Raw genomic sequence first — 20454 nt, 5'->3', positions numbered from 1 at the left:
CAGTTTTGTCACATGTATACCTAGATGGCACAGAGAGACCAATTGGATTTGCATCCCGTGTCATGTCTCCAGCAGAAAAGAATTATTCTCAGCTCGAAAAAGAGGCTTTAGGAGTTGTTTTTGGAGCCAAGAAGTTCCATCACTATTTGTACAGCCAGTCATTCACCATCCTTACACATCATAAACCATTGCTCACACTTTTGAGTGAACACAAACCAGTCCCTCCAATGGCTTCCAGCCAGATGCAGCAGTGGGCCCTAACGTTATCAGCCTACCAATATGAGATTCATTTCTGGCAAGGTGGATGGCATTGCAATGCAGATGGCTGCAGTCAGCTCCCATTACCTGATTTCCCAGCTCAAGTACCAGACCCCAGGGATATGATCCTATTTGTAGATTTGCTCAGTGGGACAGCAGACTGTGACAGCAGAACACATCAGCTGTGAAACCCATAGAGATATGCCGTTGATACCTATTCTGAACTGGGTGCAGAATCGTTGGCCTGCCCACGTCCAAGAGGAGGTATTTCAGCTATTTTTTCAAAGATGATGGGAACTAGGTTTTCATGGTGGGTGTGGGGGAGCAGAATGGTAGTTCCCCATAAAGCAGGTTTTGACACAACTTCATGACATGCATCTGGGTATTTCCAGGATGACAGAGGTGGCCCATGGGTTGGTTTGGACTGGCCACCAGTGTTCCCTGTAAGCTGTGTTAGTATGAGCTAACTCACAAGAGCCTCTGGCTCACACATTTTTGTCTTAGCTCAGGAAGATTGTCTCCAGAACAAACTAATTTATACAGTAGCCAAATCGCTCACTCACAACTTTAATGCCAGTAGCTCACAAAGTAGAATTTTTGCTCACAAGACTCCACAGCTTAGAGGGGCATTGCTGGCCACTGTCAGGAAAGTCGTCCAGTGCTGTCGGCTGCACCAGTCCACCCCTAGGAGTGGCCAGTCCAATCCTGGGCTCGGCTGCATGCCGACCTTGCAGGACCGATTAGGGTTTAAATGCTGATGGCTGTAGTAGACGCCCATACCAAATGATTGGAGGTACAGGTCATGTCTTCCATCAAGGCTGAGGCCATGATACGACAGTTCAGGCAAATGTCTGCCCTTTTGGCTACCCGGAAATCTTAATCACTGACAATGCCCCAACCTTCACAGGGGCCACATTCCGGGAGTTTATGGAACGTAATCATATTCGGCATATCCGCACCATCCCCTATCATCCCTACTCTAATGGGTTGGCAGAACAGACAGTGCAGTCAGTGAAACTGGGATTGCAACACATGGGGCAGGTACCTCTGGAAACTCAGGTAGCCAGATTCCTCTTGTGATACCGAGTAATTGCCCACACCACAACTGGGGTCTCCCCTGCAGAGCTCATTTGGTCAGTCCCTCTGATCACATTTAGATTTTCTGTGACCCACAGTAGGCACTAAGGTGCACCGGGGCCAAGTGACTATGCACCATGGATGGTCTCCTCGACCAGTTCCACATCCCTTGTGACTAGGAGACCATGCCTGGGTATTGGCTTTTGGGGGAGAAAGCCAATGGGAGTCAGGGGTGATAAGGAGGCAAACGTAGCCAATATCTTTTCAGGTAGATCTGGCTCCAGACAAATAGTTAAAAGACATCTGGAGACGATCTGCAGGATACCATCACAGCATCAGGAAAGCCGGGGGTGGCTGCAGCAATGTGCAATGGGCCAAAATTGAGGGGTGGTCGGGATGTCCCAGACGTGGCTGAGGAAAGGGACAATCCCACCACAGGGGATTGTAAACAGTCTCCAGCAGTCCCCGAAAGACCTCACACTTCAGGAGTGACTGAGGAGCAGCCCCCCTCAGATGATAGGGGTCAAAAGAACTGCCACAGACCAACTCTGAGATGACTGGTCCCCAGAGATCTGGAAGATTACAAAGGAAACCAGATAGATTAACACTCTAGATTGAGTTTTAAAAGAAGAGGGGTGTTATATTGTGGCAAGTTGTGATTTTGGTGCTGTTCCCTTATTGAACTGTTTAGTTATTTTCCCCTGGTCCCTTGAAAAGCATGTGCTGTAGTTCACTTTCACTTTCCCCTTTTGGCTGTTGGTTTTATGCTTCTAGCAGAGGCCCGGAAAGGCCCTGCTTTGTTCTAATAAACCTGCAATCTTTCTGGCATGATATGCTTGTGGAATTAGTATACTTTCCTTCCTGACAACATCTGGAAGGAGGATGACTACATTCGGCCCCCTCCAACAAAGTTTCAGAGAAAGTAATCCTCAAACTCAGCAGTGCACACAAAGCTTATTCCTACAAACAAAAGGCCTAGATAGAATGAATGCTACCCAAGAGGGCAATCAACACACCCTTTCCATACTTTTGCTGGATTCTGCACATTTTAAAACTTTGTGGAAAGCAATACAAAGCCTACCGAGCCATCCTAGGAGGTCACCAACCTTTTAGTTGGCATCTGTAGCACGTCATGTTAATAATGCACCCTATATTAGAGGCTCTGGTAGGGCTGCCAAATCCCCCCGGGGGGCGGATTTCCCCCCGCTTTGGAGGCCCGATTTCCGATGCCGCAGAATCGGGCCCCGGGAAAAACCCCACCCCGGCGTCCACGTCAGCCGGATGTGACGTCTGACGCCGGGCACGCTGGGGGCGGGGCCACAGCATTTGAGGGGAAAACAAAGAGTTTTCCCCTCAAATGCCCAGAGTCACATGTCACATCCGGCTGATGTGCATGCGGCGTGCGCTCGGGATCGCCGTCCGGGAGCCCCCCGCCGCCAGGTAAAATACATTTGGCAACCCTAGGCTCTGGCTACTATGTACACTAGAGACATTATGGGCCGGCACCTCTCCACCTCTTTATTATTTGTGCATCAGTGACATTTTGATATACAGAATATCAGAAAGTGAATGATTACAGTTTGTTGGATAGACAGAAGAAAAAAACCTCATTTCCACATTGCTGTTTTTAAACAATAGGTGCAACTGTAAGTTTCCACTTCAGAAATAATTCTGAAAACACAGTATAGCTTTGTTAATTACATAAATAATTCTAGATGCTTTCATGTAAATAATTTGGTTCCAGTTATAATACTGGTCCACGGTTCCCCCCTTTTAACCCTCCTCTCAGACATGCTTCGAGTCGCTAACATCAATTCTAAAATAAGAACTAGTCCATTAAACTGAAATGAACAATGTGTTAGCTCCCTAATTCCTACTGGGGGGACAAAAACAAAAAAACCCAGAACAGTCATGTCTATTGCCAGAGGGTATTTTTGGCTTGGGATGTTTCCAGATGTATTAAGGGCATTATCTGATATGTGGTTTCTCAATTGGTACGTTTTGGGTGAATGAAACCATACATTTCCACTCACCTCTGCATGCAACACACCTGGAAGTGGGAATTATACACATCTTTCCTGCTTCTTTCCCATTATCCTCAAGGAAATCAGAAGGGAATATCTGTGGCTAAATATAAGCAGGTTCTCCCACTCCTGGTGTTGTCTTCCATACACTTTTGACAAGCGTATGAGACCCACTCTCGAAGTGAGACTAGTAAACTGTACAATGTCTTTTCCCCTCTCTCCAACAAGACTGCAGGTCAAATGGATCCATAAGACTACTGTAATGGCCTGAGAATCCACTGCTGAGACGTACTGAATTTGAGCTTTGTGGATGAGTAAGGATTACAATCTAATTTTCTCACATACAACTGCAGCAGTTTATCCACTATACCACAGGAAAGGAATTTAAAACCCTGCCATGGATGTTTACAATCCCCCCCTAGCCTCAGTGCCTATTTGGTTTCTACTTTTTCTGCCTTCCATTCCAAGTTTTTATGCTACTCTCTGCAAGCCTGCCAGATATTCACCCTGTGCTGGGATATTTTCACTGTTATCACACTGTTATCAATTAACATTATTTTTGTGATGGATGCATTGCTATTTTAAACAGTTTGGGTTTTTATTTATTTTGACCCCTTTTTCACAAATGTTATGCATTAATGTGATTATTTTAAACTCTTTGCATGAAACAATCTTCTGCAATCTCACCATATCATAAAACATCACCTCCCACAGAAAGACCCATTTAAATTTTTTGCATTTCCATTGTATAATTCCATTCTGAATCAGAAGAACAGAAGGTTCTTGAGGAGCTGCAAAAAAGTGTGATGTGTTTATTTGGCTGGCAGCATCCCATTCCTACTGATCTAAGTGGAAGACTATGACCTTTAATCCACATAATGAACACTACAGATCCCATTTTGCATCGATCCTTGGAGTGCTATTCCACGACTTTCTTGTATAGATCTGAAAATTCTACAGAAAATCTGTTCGGCGGGAGGTGTTCAAATTAGATGACCTATTTTTTTTATGGGTTAAAAGACTATCAATAAACAGGAGGCCTAAACGGCCGTCTAGTAGACAGCTTTTCTCAAATGGATCCCAAGCTATTTATTGCTGTATTAAAATAGACTGATGCTCAACAGATTAGACAAGTCCAGAGTGTTGATGTTCATGCCTTTCTCACTTTAATTTTTCTAGTCTAAGTTGACACACTCCACAAATGGAACTCAGATGTAAATAATTCAGTTCCTCATCAAGATGATGATGAATCTTTGAAGTCTACAACAGAGACCCCAAGGATGCAAACCCTCATGACCTACGGCATCCTCTCTCAGGGATAATCAGGGGCTTATTAGTAAAATATAAGGTTTTTAGTATTTTATAGAATGGTTTATGGACACAAATTCAATCAAGACACTAAATAACAAGTGACAATCTGGCTTAATTCCAACAAAACAGAAAGACAGATTTTGGGAGCAAAGGTATGGTGAAAGGAAAGCCCACTGCAGAATAAGCATCAGTAACATTCAATTACATAAAACACGCAGAACTATTTAACATATCTCTCGCTAGTCATTGCAACTGTCAATGGCTATTTTTCAGACAGGTGGTGTGAGAAATCTGCCTAACAGAAATAGATTTGGCAGTAGTTGGTGTGAGAAATACTTCTGCCTAACAGAAATAGATTTGGCAGTAGGGGGAGCTGAATACTCACTAGTCAGTCTCTAGAGACCCTATATAAATGCACATTAGCTTTTCCAAACAAGTGAGGTATGACAACTGATGAAGCCTCATAAGTCACATGACATAGCCTTCCTTTAGATAGTTCTCACTCCAAAGAGCCATGCTTCATATAACCTTCATCTATAGCTAATACATCGCTCAAGCAAAACTGCTTTCCCTCCACAGTGGAATCCACCTTCTTCTCTTACTTCTCTCAGTAGCTGATCTCATTCCATCTACCTCACAGTCCCTCAGATAACTATTTCCCAAGGAGCAGGAGTCTTACACCACTGTAATCTATCTGATGGCATCAGTCCCAAAATAAGATGATTCATGCCAAGAGTCTGAACATATTATTATAAATAATCCTATTGGATGTTTTAAGGGGAAAGAATGTTTCCTCACCTCAATATGTTCATGGTCTCTGTGCAGGCACACGAATGGCTTCTGCTCCTGTGTCAGAGTATCCTTCAAAACCTTCTATAGCTACCCAGCAAGACAACCACTTTTCACAATCCAGTATTCTTCAACTCAAAAGAACCTGGCTGGCAACAGGTAAACTGTACAGCAAATGAACACAATGAACCAATTCCTATTTCATGAAGATAACTCCCTAGATGACTGCTTTCTTGATAGAAAAAAGGTTTGGAGAGGAAGCAGGGCTGCTGCTCAGTTAAAGCTGCAGCAGGCCTGTGCAACTTGTGACCCCCACCCACCCACTATTTATGATTTCATTATAATGCTGGACCAGGATCTGAGAGACCCAGGTTTGAATCCTCATTATGCCATGGAAGCTTACAGGGAGACCTTAGGCCAATCACTAACTCTTAGCTTCACCTACCCCACAGAGTTGTTGTGAGGATAAAATAGAGAAAAGAAGAATAAGCTCCCTTGACCCCCCACCCCCTTAAAGGGGAGAAAGGTGGGATATAAATGAAGTAAGTAAATAAATAAAATGTTGTGCTTTTGTTTTTATTGTATGGTTGCACTGGGATATACTATGCATATGCAGAGGCCTCGAGAAGGAAGGAATTGCAGAGATCATACATAATGGCTGGTTACCAAGGTCATCAAAATTGACACATTAGAGTGAAGTGAGACTCCATACACAATACTCCAGGGTCTTCTATTCTAAAAGCTTACCTTTTACTAAAATGAGGCCTGCAACAAGCTATACAAAAGTACCAAAACACACAGCCAAAAATTATCTGGGAAAACAGCCAATGAGAACTCTTCTTACTTCTTTTTTCGCCCTGCAGTGTATAAATGCACAGGAAATCCAATAGACACTGCGTACTACTGTGAGATCCAAGAATTGCAGGGGATACTGATTTCACAAATCCTGTTACTCCCAGGAAGGAAGTACATCAATCAGTTCTGAGTACAACATGTTAACAGTTGGACCTGGATTCTGTTCTAATATTTTGTCAAGTGCAAAACATTCAAGTGCTACTGCTTAGTGATCCAGAAAAACTGAGGTGTATGATGCTCTCTTTAGACACAGAAAACACTGCCAAACCTTACAGCAGTATTTATGAAGCATTTGGGAATCATCCTATTTGTTTGAAAGAGGCTATTGTTGCCTGCTTAAATAAAACTCGTTGCAATTTCTACTAGCTAGAACTGTCCTTCTAACGCCACATTCCATCCTGTGTTCTTATGAACATATGAAGTTGCATTATATGGAGGTTATATCTTAATTCTGTGCTGTCTGTTCTCACTGGTTATGGCTCTCCAGGGCACTAAGGCAGAGGCTTTTACCAGTTCTGCTATCCGAGCTCCTTCTAACTGGAGAGGCCAGGAACTGAATCTGAGACCCCGGGTATATAAAGTAGGTATTCTATTGCTGAACTAACTCTCTCTCCTTTTCCGCTTTGATATTATAGCCACTTATTTCTATAAAATAATTGTGGCTGCGATCATACGTACCAGAAGCTGCGACAGACATACGATTTTCCCGCGGATTAAAGGGATGCAATCAGACTGACACATCTGTCCAGCGTCCTGGAGTTGTTGGCGGAGCGTATTGTTGCGCCACAGGAGCGTCGCAAAAAGCCACCGGGGAAAGGCTAGTAGTATCTGGAACTGCGGGGCAGGTGGGTGGAAGTCTGTTCGTGCAAACGCACGTCAGTTCGCCCCGGGGCAAACAGCCTCGCTTCCGGCCCGCAGTTCCTCGCTGGTGTGATAGGAGCTTGTGTGGTGCAGGCAGTAAGGTGTTGTATCTTGTTACCAGGTATGACATCCCCCAATAAGTTACAACAGAGGTTTTCAAATTTTAGCAACCTGTGGGCCATTATTCTTATTTTAAACTTTTACACAGATGCCCAGACATACCCCTCCTCTCTCACCAGGACCAAACATACACCAGGCAAGTACCTTTAAAGCACAAGATAAACCACACATGCCCCTTGGAGGCCTCTTGTCATTCAGTGTTGTCAAAACAACACAGCAAAACCCACAATGTTTATATTGTCCAATGGCCTACAAGATGAAGTCTAAAGAGGGTAGAAGATTCTATAAGGCCACTCCAAATATTCTAAGCTGAGTTTTAATCAAACTTACTGTCAGGTGGCAGGACCCCACCTGACCTTACCAGATGCAGCAACGCAAGCCCTTCCTTCCTCCTCCATGATGACAGCAAACAGCCAGGACAACCAGTCAGGCTGTGCTTTGTTGGGATGGCACCAGCTGGTCCTTGTTTGGTCAGGAGTGAGGGTGGCTCAGCACAACCCACCCAAGCCATTGGGCAACCAGGGCAGGCTTGCAGGGGATGGGGCTGCAGGAATGAGTTCTTAGGAAAGAAGCGGCCTAGCAGCCCTTTAGTTGGGGGCAGGGCTGGCTCTGAAGTAAGAGCCCTGCATAATGCCAGATGGGTGGGGGGTGTCAGGAACTTGCTCAGCCTAATAAGAGCTTTCTTCCAATCTCCAGTACTTCCTGGTCACAAGGGTTGGGTAGAAATGGCCAAGAGGGTATGGCATCCCACTGGTTATTTGAAGCGGGCCCGGAAGCAAGCCAGGGATACTGTAGCTGAGTGCAGAGGAGCAGAAGTCAGTGGAGAGGAGGAGGAGGAGGATCCTGGTGTTGCAACCCCTCTTTATTAAGGCTTAGCAGGCCCTCTAGTAAGCAGTAAAAGCAGTCACGAGAGAGGGGCAAGTGGCTAGGGGCAGGAGAAGTGCCACATCCACCCCTTGATAGGTAAGTCTGCAAGAAACCTCTTCATTGGTTAATAATATATAGCCAGAAACTGTTTGGACAGGGTGGGACGAAGCCTGGAAAATTTTTTAGAGTTGCTCACAGAAACAGAAGGTGGTCGGTATCACTCCTACTAAAGAGAACACCCCACTTTCCTGTCGGGCGTATGGGTATGAAAAAGGCTCAATCTCTCTCCTTAGGAAGGATTTGCAGAATTCACCCCCCCCCCCGTACCTTTGCACACCCACAGGGTTCCCAGGAGCTCAGTTTCAATAAACCTGCCTTATCCAGATCTTTTACATTTTGCAAGGTCATTGACTCACAAACAGAATCACGATTTGTGTGGACAATGGCTAGGAAGACTGTGACCAGATCAGAGAGAGAGAGAGATCTTTAAAAAGAATCAAGAAAATCCCTCTTCTCTATCACCAGACACATTAGGAATGCTATTATTTCTAGTATCTAAATGATTTCAATGTAGCACTGATTTTCATAATTGTTTTCCTGAGATACATGAGATAACATCCTTACTGCCTGCCTTACCCTTAGCTTTGTCATTCCTGAGCACCAAAAAAAGTTTTCAAAAATTAGATAGGGAAAAAAAAATCTAATTTTCAGTTTGGAATAAGCACACTGTAAACCGGTCAGGAAGCAGTACGCTAAAACATGAAAAGAGGGAGGGCGGCTTTCACTTTCCCTGCAGAAGAGGAACAGAAGGGGAAAATAGCTTGTTTCCCTTGCAGCCTCCTCTCAGAAAAACTTATGTGATCACTATCTAAACATTTCCTAACTAAGGAAGATAATTTATCTGTGTCATGCCATAGAATGATTTCCTAAATGTGTAATGACGTGTGCGGCTACCTCTTTTCGCAGCTTGCCAACCTCTCTGTAGCTCCATTCCCCTCTAGGAATTTCAAATGTAAATCACTGTCAAAACTGACAGCATTAATACAACAGAGTACAGGACGTTCGTCTCCTTGCTGACTAAAACCCTCTGGCCTTCATTTTCACTCACATAGAGGCCCTGTTCCATTGTAAAAGAACACTAAAGAGGGTACAAGTCTCATTTTCATATGAACAAGCTATCAGGTCCTCTGCGTTGCTCATGGGATCAAGTTAAAAAATAAACAGAAGAATAAAGAATATTGCTAGAATTTCAGATTTCCAACACCCCAGCACTTTTCGTTTACACATGCCATAGGTCATCTACTCTTATCTCCTTGCCCGAAGGTCCTCCCCAGTGGCCTATCGGGACAAAAGCGGAAGGTGGCAGGAGGTACAGTTGCTATAAGGTCTGGGGGAAATTGCTCTCTCTCAGGAATGGCTAACTTACAAGAGTGTAACTCTGCTCAGGATGCACTGTAAATCTCACTCACAGATAACAGGTAGGATTTTCCAACGTTTCCTTGGCAATAAGGTTTTGAGATGGTTGCAGGTGGCATGAAATCAATACACATAATCTACCCTCTGATTAAACATGCTCACATTTGTGAATTCTTGAAGCACTTGCTCCTTGATAAACACTGAGCTCCTATCCAACTGGCCCGGGAAAGCCACTCGGGGGGTGGGTGGGGTGGAACAGCTGTTCAAGGGCCAGCTTCACAGCTACTTCATCTTTATAAAGAAGTGTGCGTTTTAGACGTCACAAAATCTGCCTACAGCAGTTCTAATATTAGCTAACCAGGACTGACTTTTGTAATTTCTGAAAGAATCTTTCAGAGCAGTTTGGAATCCCCACGCCCCCAAATTTAGTTTTATCTGAAACTTGTTTTTGAATGAAATAAAAATGTACTGCAGGGTCTCACACGTGTGGAATCTTGAGGATTGCTGTTTCTGCCATTAAGCAGAAAGCTCTGTTTATGGCCAGAAGCTGTGAGAGTTTTGCATCTGAAATCTGCCTTCCCCTTTTGAATGTGACTTTATCTAGCGTATGATAGAAAGTGGAAAACACCTGGACAAATGACAATGCCTCTTGGGAACTCAGAGAAGGAACAATGTATGCATACAGCTCCTGTCTTTCCTTCCTGTTTGCTGTCATAAAGACATTCAGCAGGCCTGCTATTTTTACTCTACAGTCCTGAGTCTCCATTGCTCTGCACTAACATGCTGAAGCAAAATAGGAGCTAATCTGGACTCAAAACTCAGACAAAAGGGGGGATCAGCTCTCTTGAACAACAACTACTTGATTTGAAACCTCAAAGGAAAATGAGCTGTATTAAAACTTTTCTGCAGAGGTGTCCTCTGGAACTGATTCCCCTGGTTTTCAGTCAAAGTGAAAATGAGGGAAGTTGCAAACTAAAATGGTCACTTGACAGGAAACACTGGGTAACTCCAAACACCTGTTTTACTGATACAGGAAGCTGTGGTTTCCAACTCCATTCATTAATTTAGAATGAAATCTTGGTCCCAGTGTGCAGGTGGCTTATTTCAAATGAATGGCAGGGAGTAAAAAGGAAAAGAGTATAGATCAACACTTAAGAGAGCCCTTCACACTATCACTGGAGAAGGGACATCTCATGCAGAGAAAATCTGGATAGCACAGCATAACCCTATCTCATCAGATCTCAGAAGCTTAGCAGCATTGGCCCTGGTCAGTATTTGGATGGGAGACTACCAAGGAATACCAAGGTTTGCTATGCAGCTGCAGGAAATGGCAAACCATGTCTGGACGTCTCCTGCCGTAAAAACCCTGTGGGGTCAACCATAGGCCTACTGCAACTTGATGGCAAAAAAAAAGGATGAATGCATCTTCAGCAAAATTGTGACCATTTACTGCAGGAGGAGGAGAAAGACAGGCTCCAGAGAGAAAAAATGGGAGGTGCTCCCTATAAAAGTGCTTGGATTCACTGCAGGACACATAAGAGGGGTTTTTCGTGTAGCATACAACACTCCTTCCATCCAGTCTTATGTAGAACTACCTCCATCTGGAAAGAATTAACTATATATGACACTGATGAACTGCTTTAGATCAGTCCTTGACACCTTCTACGGGAGCATGTATATGGCAGGGAATCCACTTTCCTTGACCTAAAGGAAGTCTGGCCAAATTCCTCATCTCTGCAAGGCAACTGGGAAAGATTAACACCAATGTCTCTCAGAGTGACGTTCCACTTTTTAAAATCTGCATTTTAAGCATATATAGACAGGCAAAAGAGGACACTTGGAGAAGGGAAACACAAATTAGAAAAATTAGTTATCCCTACATTTAAAATGATTCTCTGTATATTATGCCTCCTTGGCAAGGCAAGCAAATCATTCCAAGGTTTGTAGCTGAAAGCTGACAGAGTTGGCAATGATGGACAGAAACTAATAAAGGGACACCTTCTTGCTAGCCAGTATTACAGGGGTTCGTCTTTCATCAATCAGAAAATGGGGGGGCTCATGCAAATGTCCCTTCTATAAAGGTCCTGCAATGTTCATGTCCCCCAGGATTTTTTTGGGGGGGGGCATCCACCCAGCACTGAGGAAGACGGATGAATGCAAAGCTAAGATTGGGTTGTAGAGGTCCCTGGGACGGTGCACCAGCAGCATCAGACAGGAGGCAGCTTTCCATTGTTCTTCCCCTGATTGATAAGTGACATCTACTGAGACTGCCATATAGATGTAAAATCCTGGATGCTTATGTAATCTGGCCCCGTTTATGAAACAGAGATTTGGTCAGCTAAGGTCCTCACAAAAAACTGGCCTTTCTTGCAGCAAAAGAGATGTTCATCCATCACACTCCCCTAGTCCAGCCACTGCCAAGTCTTCTATGGGGGGGGGGGGATGATTCCTAGTAGACAGAGGTCATCCCCGTTTCTCGATCGCGGGAATACTAATGCAACAAGCATACCTTGTAGGATCACCTTACTCAAGGAGCATAACCATTATGGACAGTACTGCTAAAGTCTCAATTTTTCACTCTCCTCTGCAGTTCCCTCCTCTGACCAACCGCTCAAACCACAGAGGGAATAAGGAAACAGGACTTCACCTACCAGACTTTTGACTTGAACACTGTAGCACCAGATTACTTCAATGTGAAGACACCAAGTTGGAGAAGTGATAGGGCAGTACAAACTGTGCAAAAACCCTTTCCCAGGAATAAGTCTTTCCCTTCAGGTGGTATTTCCCTGGAATCTCCAGTTAAAAGGATCAGGTAATAGGTGGTATGGAAGACCTCAACCTGAGACCCTGGCGAGCTGCTTGCCAGTCTGAGTTTACAATACTGAATTCGGTAGACTGATGGTTAGTATAAGGCAGCTTCATGTGTCCGTGCATGTTCATGTACTGTTCATTGAAAGAAGATGGCATTGACGGCTTGGGCATTTTAGAAAACTGGAGAGTAATTAAGGGCTAAGGCTCTACAATCTTATGGAGATATGCATTACCTCATCCTGAGGAATGCTGGTGGTAATGTAAAAGAATTTTCTCCCTTCTAAGGCATCTTATCTCTGCAGCACACTGGAATATGTCCCATCACATAACCAGGCCTCTGTCCAAGATGGAAGTTTATGCCTAAAACTGCTTCTTTCAGTGGGCTTATGTACTTCGACCCTTGTGTTGGATTGTGGCCAGGGTCTTCAATAGTCCCCTCAATGGAACCAAAGAGCAAAGATGTTAAACAAACTGGCTGCCTGCAAATTCTCCTCTCAAAAATGTGAATCCGTTTAGTCTGACTTTAAATAGGCACCTCCGGCCCAGGCAATGCCAAGCTATCACTTTTCATCTTGACACAACACCAAAATCAACCTTCAGCACTAGAGCTGGACATTTATGACTCCAGACTGCAGTTGTGTATCAAAGCTGGTAAAAATAAATATTCCACCCAGCATTTCTTTAAGGATTATATCAACTTGAAATTCCTTTTTAATGGTTTCTATTATAAAGTATTCAGACTCATCATTAAAGTTTTGTTGTTTTCAGGTTTTTCCTCCCACCCCATAGGAGGAAATGAGTGCACAAAAGTTTATTTCATAACTTTCCTCCACCAACAGCTGTTGCTGCTGTCACTGTCGGCCAAGCTGTGCTTCAGGCAGAGTTATTGACTTTACTGAAATACTTCCATCCTTTGAGGAGAGAAAAAAAGGAATTTCCTGTACGCAATCTGAAAACACCTTAACATGCTTAAAAACTCTCCAATGAGTTCTATCAAAGCACTGATTTTCACCTATTTAACGGCTGCCTTTAGAACAGCTACAGCTTCTCTTAAGACCTTTGATAGGGTTATCAAAGTTAATAGAAAGAAAAATAGTAAAAAGAAGAGGCAACGATGTTATGAGCCAGCCTGCTTAAATGAAGTTCATTGTGTTTGCAGCATGCCATGTGCAAGAAGCTCTTCCAATTGAGGTTCAACATATAACAAGAAACCTGATACTGATTGCAAGAAGTAGAGGATTTGAATTAGGGTCCCTCCTCTAATAAACCTCTAATAAACTCTAATAAATCTTGCAGAATCATTTATTTACAGTTGTATTCTAGTCATTGATGAAGTCTGAAGCTGGCTTATCACAGCCCCAAAGCATAAAAATCTCCTCCAGACAAACTTCCAGAAAGGGGGGGGGGGAGAGAGAGATAGCTCAGTGCCAATAGGATGAACACCAGCCAACTTTCATGCACCCCTTAGTACCAGCAGCTCACTTAACTATGTATGTACCAATACAAATATGGTGCCACTAATATGCCAATACTGCTCTAGTTCATGGGAGAGCCTATGGATTAGCAAAGACATTCAAAGTTTTATATTTTCCACCTGATGAGTTTTGACTGTACCTAGGAATGCATTTATGCAGGGCATGTGGAACAATTTACATTCTTGCATCAACACAATTTCAGCTGCTATTTCATTTATTTATTTAAAACATTTATATTCTGCTTTCTCTGAAGACTCAAAGCAACACAAATAAGCACTAACATGGTGCAATAACAATTCAAACGATTCAGTTTTAACTTAACAGAGTTAAAACAACATATATAGACAAAAACAGCCAAGCTTTTCCAACAATACCTTCTCAACTGTTCAGTCTTTTCAAAACATTCTCTGAAATACAATGCACTCATGTACTTTCTGAAAAGCAAGGAGCAAAGGTGCCCTCCACATCCAAGCCAACATGCTACTAAAAAAGACTGGCCTGACAACAAAGAATGCTCTAGTGCTGGTGGTCACAAAGTGGACTATTCTAAGAGATAGCACTATAGGGAAGAGGTTACATGAAGAGTACTATTGGTGTATGGCAGTAAATAGGACTATTCTAAGAGATGGCACTATAGGGAGGAGGTTACATGAGGAGTACTATTGGTGTATGGCAGTAAATAGGGATATATGGTCCAATAGGGACGAGGGACCCAAGTTACTGCTGTATCACAGACAGCTTGTGTCACAATATTACATTCTCAATGAGAATATTTTTGACAGGTATGGATTTACACAAACTTCACAAATACAACTTGGTGAAACAGGTGGCCTATGTGATCTGTGTGTTGAAACGTTCTTCATGGCTGTGTTTTAACTTTCCCATTCCCTTGGCAAGTCATCAGGATAGACAAGGATATAAAAAACAGCTAGCGCTTGAGGATCATTACCTTTGTATGACCTCCACATGGCACAGCCTGCAGTCTTCATATAGCTGGTTTTTACCTAGTTACTGGTTGGCTTTTAGTTGCCTGAATACCATTCATTACTATTTTTGTCACTTACACACATGGGCTGCATAGTCAAAACCACGTCATCTTTGAACCACCATATTATATATGAAATCACATTTCTATTGCTCTCATCCTGGCAGCAGCATAGATGAGAAAGTAGTTGGTTCCACCTTCCATCTCAGAGCCCAAAGCAGCTGAAGTTACAGTAACTTAGGCATCTCAAAAATTACTGTGTAGACATTTTTCAACATCATTCCCCTATATGAACCTACCCATCCACTCTGGCCATCTTCAGAGGCCCTGCTTTGGGTGCCCCTGCTGGCTGAGACCAAATGGTTGGCAACCCAAGCAACAGCCTCCTCAGTGGTGGTGCCAAAACTTTAGAAATCCCTCTCCCCCACCCCCCCAGGGAGATTCCATCTGTCTTCTTCTATCATTTTCTTCCACCAGGAGGTGAAGACTTTTCGTTTGGCATCCCCCCCCCAATAGCTCTTATTGGCCCTCCTCCCTAAATTATTTAAATACTTAAATACTTCATTTTACATTCTGTTTTAAGGTCTTAAATGTCTTGTTGTTGAAATGTTTTAATGTTCGCCACCTTCTATTTGGGTAGAAAGCTGGAACAGAAATGTTTTAAATGAATAATTTTGAAAGTTCCTCAACTGAACATAAAGGCAGAACCGTGGCAATGCATGATGGGCTGAATGATGTACTACCTCACTACCACACACTCCCTCACACACACAGATGCCTATGTTAACTTACCTAACCACTGGTTCCGGGATTGTTTCTGTATTTGCAGGCACCTGAACACCTTTCTCCCACTCCTGCCTCCAGGGATCAGCAAGGATGTAGTACTCATCTGGGCTCAGCTGGTACGAATCTGGAATCTTCATGGCTGTTATCAGATCCGTACGAAAAACCTGCAGAAAAAGACAGTGCTGCAGTTAGAGGCAGGACAAATTATTGACACACTAGAGTCTCTGGAAGCGGATGCTCAGGTTTCCACCCGCTTTGGTGATTTATCAAGGGAAAGCCTTGCTAGGCCTCAGATAATTGAGGGAAGTGACTAGACACATGAAAACAAACATGAGCAGTGAGTTAACTTCTATACACAACTGAACTATCGCATCAATCCTCAATATTGTCAAACAGAGCCACTTGTCAAGGAACCTTGGGGCCAGTTAAACACAACTGACTTTGAAGAAAGAATAGGGGTGAGAGGAAAAAAAATACCCAGCACAGCACAACAAAAGACTTCCAAGGGAGTATCTTTATATCACAGAAGGTATAATGGGTACTTACTTGCTCCACCAGAAAACTATATGTCAGCATGGTTTCACTCTTCTTGCTCAAGGGAAGAGCTACTAGAATGATTAAAAGAGGGCTTCATAAGCCCTAGTTGGATTTTCTGTTTGTGTTCCTATTTCAGGACTTGACATTTTGAGCCATGCGTACTACAAACCCACCAACTCCTCACTGACTGCACTGGTTTTGTTATCTTACAGATATTGTGGTAGAACTATTCCAGGGAACCCGTTTTTCTACGAGGGAACAGCAGGGTTGCCTTGAGAAGACGCATAGGCTTAGCTCTGAAGCAGAGATTTTATTTAAAACATTTAAAAACTCAGAGAGAGAGAGAGAGAGAAAACACACCAGCAATTAAAACAAACAAGAAGGAGAATCAATAAAGGACCAGCAATGCCAGATGAAATGAAAAATTCTTAAACTCCCAGTGGAGGACAACAATGCCAGAGGGTGACAGATGAACCTTGAATATTACAGTTTTGTTGACATGACCAAGAAGGTCCTTTCTCATGTTGCCAACTGTCTAACATCAGGTGATGGCTCCTGAAGATGACTGTAGTGATCAAGTAGGTTTATATGGCAGCCCGTAGTCCTTAAAGGTATGCAGGTCTCAAGCACTACAGAATTTTAAAAGTCAATACCAGCACCTTGAATTGGGCCTGGAAGTAAACTGGAAGCCCGTGCAGAAGAAACAAGACTGGAGTGATATGGTCCCTGCAACCCAATCCAGACAGAACTCTCACTTGATATTTATTATTATTATACTGAACCATTCATGTGTGGCATATTTGACAGAGTAAGCAAAAACACTGGTTTCCCCAGGCCTTGTTCATCTCTTCAGAGATGAAATGCATTATAGGATTGGAGAGTGTTTAAGTGTCCTTTATCATAAACCACCTGAGCACCAAGGTTCTGTCCAAATAATATACGCCCTTTTGTTTATGACAAAAAATTGTTTTTTGTTTTTTATTTTTATCCTTTCCTGTCTCTCAGACCTGGATGGCCCAGGCTAGCCTGATCTTGGCAGATCCCAAAAACTAAGCAAGGCCGGCCCTAGCGCTTGGAAGGGAGACCACCAAGGAAGCCCAGGGTTACTATGCAGAGGCCGGCAGTGTTTTTAGGACTGTACTACTAGTTGCCTAACTTCCAAAAGCTGAAGCTTATTGAGAGTGCAAAGGCATTCAAAATGTGACTGCGGTTTCTTTTTCTCTCTCATTCAAAAAAGAACTAGATACTATAATATCATCTCAGAAAGTGCAGAAAGCTTTTTTTTAAAGGAAAGGGGGAAATAATAAGCAAAATGATGGCCTATATCCTTGCTCACATGTACAGAGCCTGCAGCCACACAGATTCTCAGTCACCCGTGAAACTGCTACACCAAGATCTGCGCTGTTGCACCATTACGAGAATACTGTAATCCTATGGATGCTGATGGAGCTCATCTCCCCCTTTCCAATTTGCTTCTGGACATGCCCTAATATATACCGTGAGGGGAAAAAGAAATAACTCTCAGATGACAGCAGAATACATATCATGGTAAATAAAGCTTTTCTACTAGGAAACAGCCTGAGAACTTTGATTTGACTACAGCAAGCCAGGCTCTCAAGGAATAACGGGCCATTTGTCAATGAAAATGGGTGATTTCTCCCTTCCTTCTGCCACCTGTTAGTATTTGAAAAAATAATCTACAAGACCAGCAATAATACCCAGACAGCACCTAGTTCCAATCAGTCTATCTCTGCTGACTTCTCTGTCACCTTACGCGAGGAGGGAGATGGATCAGGTGTTTTCTTCAGGTGCCATTTAATTTGTTTTTAGTGCTTAGTCTCAACAACCTAACGACTGCTCAGGGCACACTGTGATAAATGATCCGAAGGCAGTTTTATACTCCCAAAACAAAGCTAAAAATGTTCCAGAAAGTATTCTAGAAACCAAACTGTTACAGGAAGGGGGATATTTAACCCTGGCAGAGACCCAGTATTTAGGTCAGTTCGTTTACTTCTTGAAGCTTCAGCTGATAACTCAATTAAAGCTGAAGGGCAACATAAGCAACCTTTTCTATAAATGGCACAGCCCTTCTTTGTACACCAAGCAGTACTTTCTGCCCACTACATTTGTCTAGATAATGTTTCCAACCACATCTAAACAAAGCAAAGCTGAATGGGCCCCTGACACTGTCGGGATGCATCTTCCAATAAAAACATAATTAACAGCTGCCTCTTTATAAGTCTGGGCTTGACAAAGGTCAGCTTCCTTGAAGTCTCTATCTGCCAATATAACATAATTGTTAAAATGCCGCAGTAGCATTTGATTATGCTGCTGGTGTGAAAAAATTAAAATGAGATTAAGATAAATGCTAATTAAACACGAGACAGGATCTGCAAAAGATGTCAAAATCCTTGCAGTTTTGCATATCTGGGTTATCGGGCAACACGACAGCTAATAAAAAAAAAAAGCCCAGCGCTCATCTAGGACCTTTTCTAAGACATAATGAACACTGTTGCCCTTTTAGAAATAAATTCCATGTGTTTGCTGTTCCCTGTCACTGCATCATGCTGGAGGTTGTTTTAAGTTACTCAATATTGCCAAGTGACTATCTCCTAAGGGGACAGAGCAAACAAGATAAAGCAAAGCTTTTTACCCTGTCTACAAAGCTTCCACCAGACGCCTGATCTGCTAAGTACAGTGTATCAATCATGCACCATGACAATCTGCCCACTATGTATTGCACATGTTTTGATGACGGTGTTTAACATCCGTTTCAAACTCTGTTTTTTTCCTCCATCTCCAGCCATTCTCAAGTGTTAAAATGCTTCATGATTTTAAACATAAAATTGCAAATATGTTAATATGAAAGAAGAAAGGTAGGGAGTAGTCAAAGATGGTGCCAAGACAGCTTGAAAGAGGATTTGTTTTGGCCCAACAGTGACAGAATGAAGCAGAGGGGACAATCTTCATGAAACAAGTAGGAACTTTGCCTTCACTGTACTCAACTTCAGCATGACATACAGGAAGAGCTGACAATGAGATTACTAAGGAGGAACACGTACACAAGCAGAGAAGAACTTGCCACTGGAGCTTCACTTGCTGTTTTATCAGCCACAGTTTAGTTTTTAAAACAGTTCATCTCTTCTGCAGTGGTAAGATCTGCAATGAAAAGAGGTGGCCTGGCTCTGTCAGTATGTTCAGTTGTTCTTCCACACACATGTGGTTTGAGCAGGTGGGAGAGAAGGGAATTAAAAGATTTGGGAGTCATCATCATAAAAGTGGAAGCAGAAGCCATGAGAATGAACAAGATCTAGAAAGAAATACCACATATGCGAAAAGCAGAGGATCAAATATCAAGTTCCTTGGGGTTCGTTCATGGACTGAAGGAATCAAGTCGCCAGGGAGAAAGACAAAGGGCAGTCACAGGCCCAGGAGGCAGACAAGGGAAGGACAGTCTCGGGGAAGTCTGAGGGATTAGAGAATAGATGAGTGACAGTTATAAAAAGTGGCAGACAGGCTGGAGGCCCTCAAATTTTTGTTTTTTAAAAATACTGGGGAACTTTTGTGAGAGCAACTTCACCGAAGTGTCATAGCTATCCTCCACAGATTTGCCTAATCCAATCTTAAGACATCCTAACCAAGAATCATGTGCCACAGCTAAAAGGAACACAGGAAGGAAATGTTTGAGTGTCACCACTTGGGCTTTACCTTCCCTGCTCCCAAGAGCGGATTGCTTCCTGGCTTCAATAAGGTTTAAAGGTTCTCTTGAGACTTGCACCCTGGGGTAGCTATCCCCTTCCCTCCTGCTTTGGCATTATGTAGCTCACTAGACTCTTTTCAGCCTTGCTTTGCCCAAACTGCCTGCAGAGATGCTGCTAATAAAACTGAAGTGGCTATAACGTTTCATCCACAGAATGACTGTTATAAACTGGCTAGTATCCTACCGCTCGGCTCAGAAAAGTCTGAAGCTTTCTTTCCGCTTAAAGAACATTCCTCCAAAGGAAATGGAAGTGTTGCTATCCTGACAGGAAAGAACTCTAGCCATGGTCCTGAAACCAACATAGATTGTCCAGCTGAAGTATGTTTCAGTTCTGGCTTCAATTCTGCCAAAAATCAAGCTCTCAGCACCAACATTCTGATTTGCTTTGACTGTTCCCTTTGACAACTGACAGATTTATTTGCAGGGGACAAGTACAAAATGTGAAACCAAAGTCCTTAAATCTACTACAGATCAGAGCATTGTCCGGTAGCTGTCGCCTGGGTCTTGTCAGACTGTGCTGTA

General features: G+C 43.1%; 1 protein-coding gene across 1 annotated transcript in view; it reads right to left on the bottom strand.

Moving 5' to 3' along the window:
* JADE2 (jade family PHD finger 2) overlaps positions 1 to 20454 on the bottom strand; it is a 242988-nt gene that overhangs the window by 159286 nt on the left and 63248 nt on the right. The window contains 1 exon segment of the mRNA XM_015429477.1: positions 15642 to 15799. Within this exon segment, the coding sequence (XP_015284963.1) occupies positions 15642 to 15799 (158 nt within the window).

The sequence above is a fragment of the Gekko japonicus genome, unplaced genomic scaffold, assembly GCF_001447785.1.
Source record: "Gekko japonicus isolate JY-2015 unplaced genomic scaffold, Gekko_japonicus_V1.1 scaffold234, whole genome shotgun sequence".
NCBI lineage: Eukaryota > Metazoa > Chordata > Lepidosauria > Squamata > Gekkonidae > Gekko > Gekko japonicus.
Note: the sequence above shows the minus strand (reverse complement) of the source record. Positions and strands in the feature narration are given on the sequence as shown.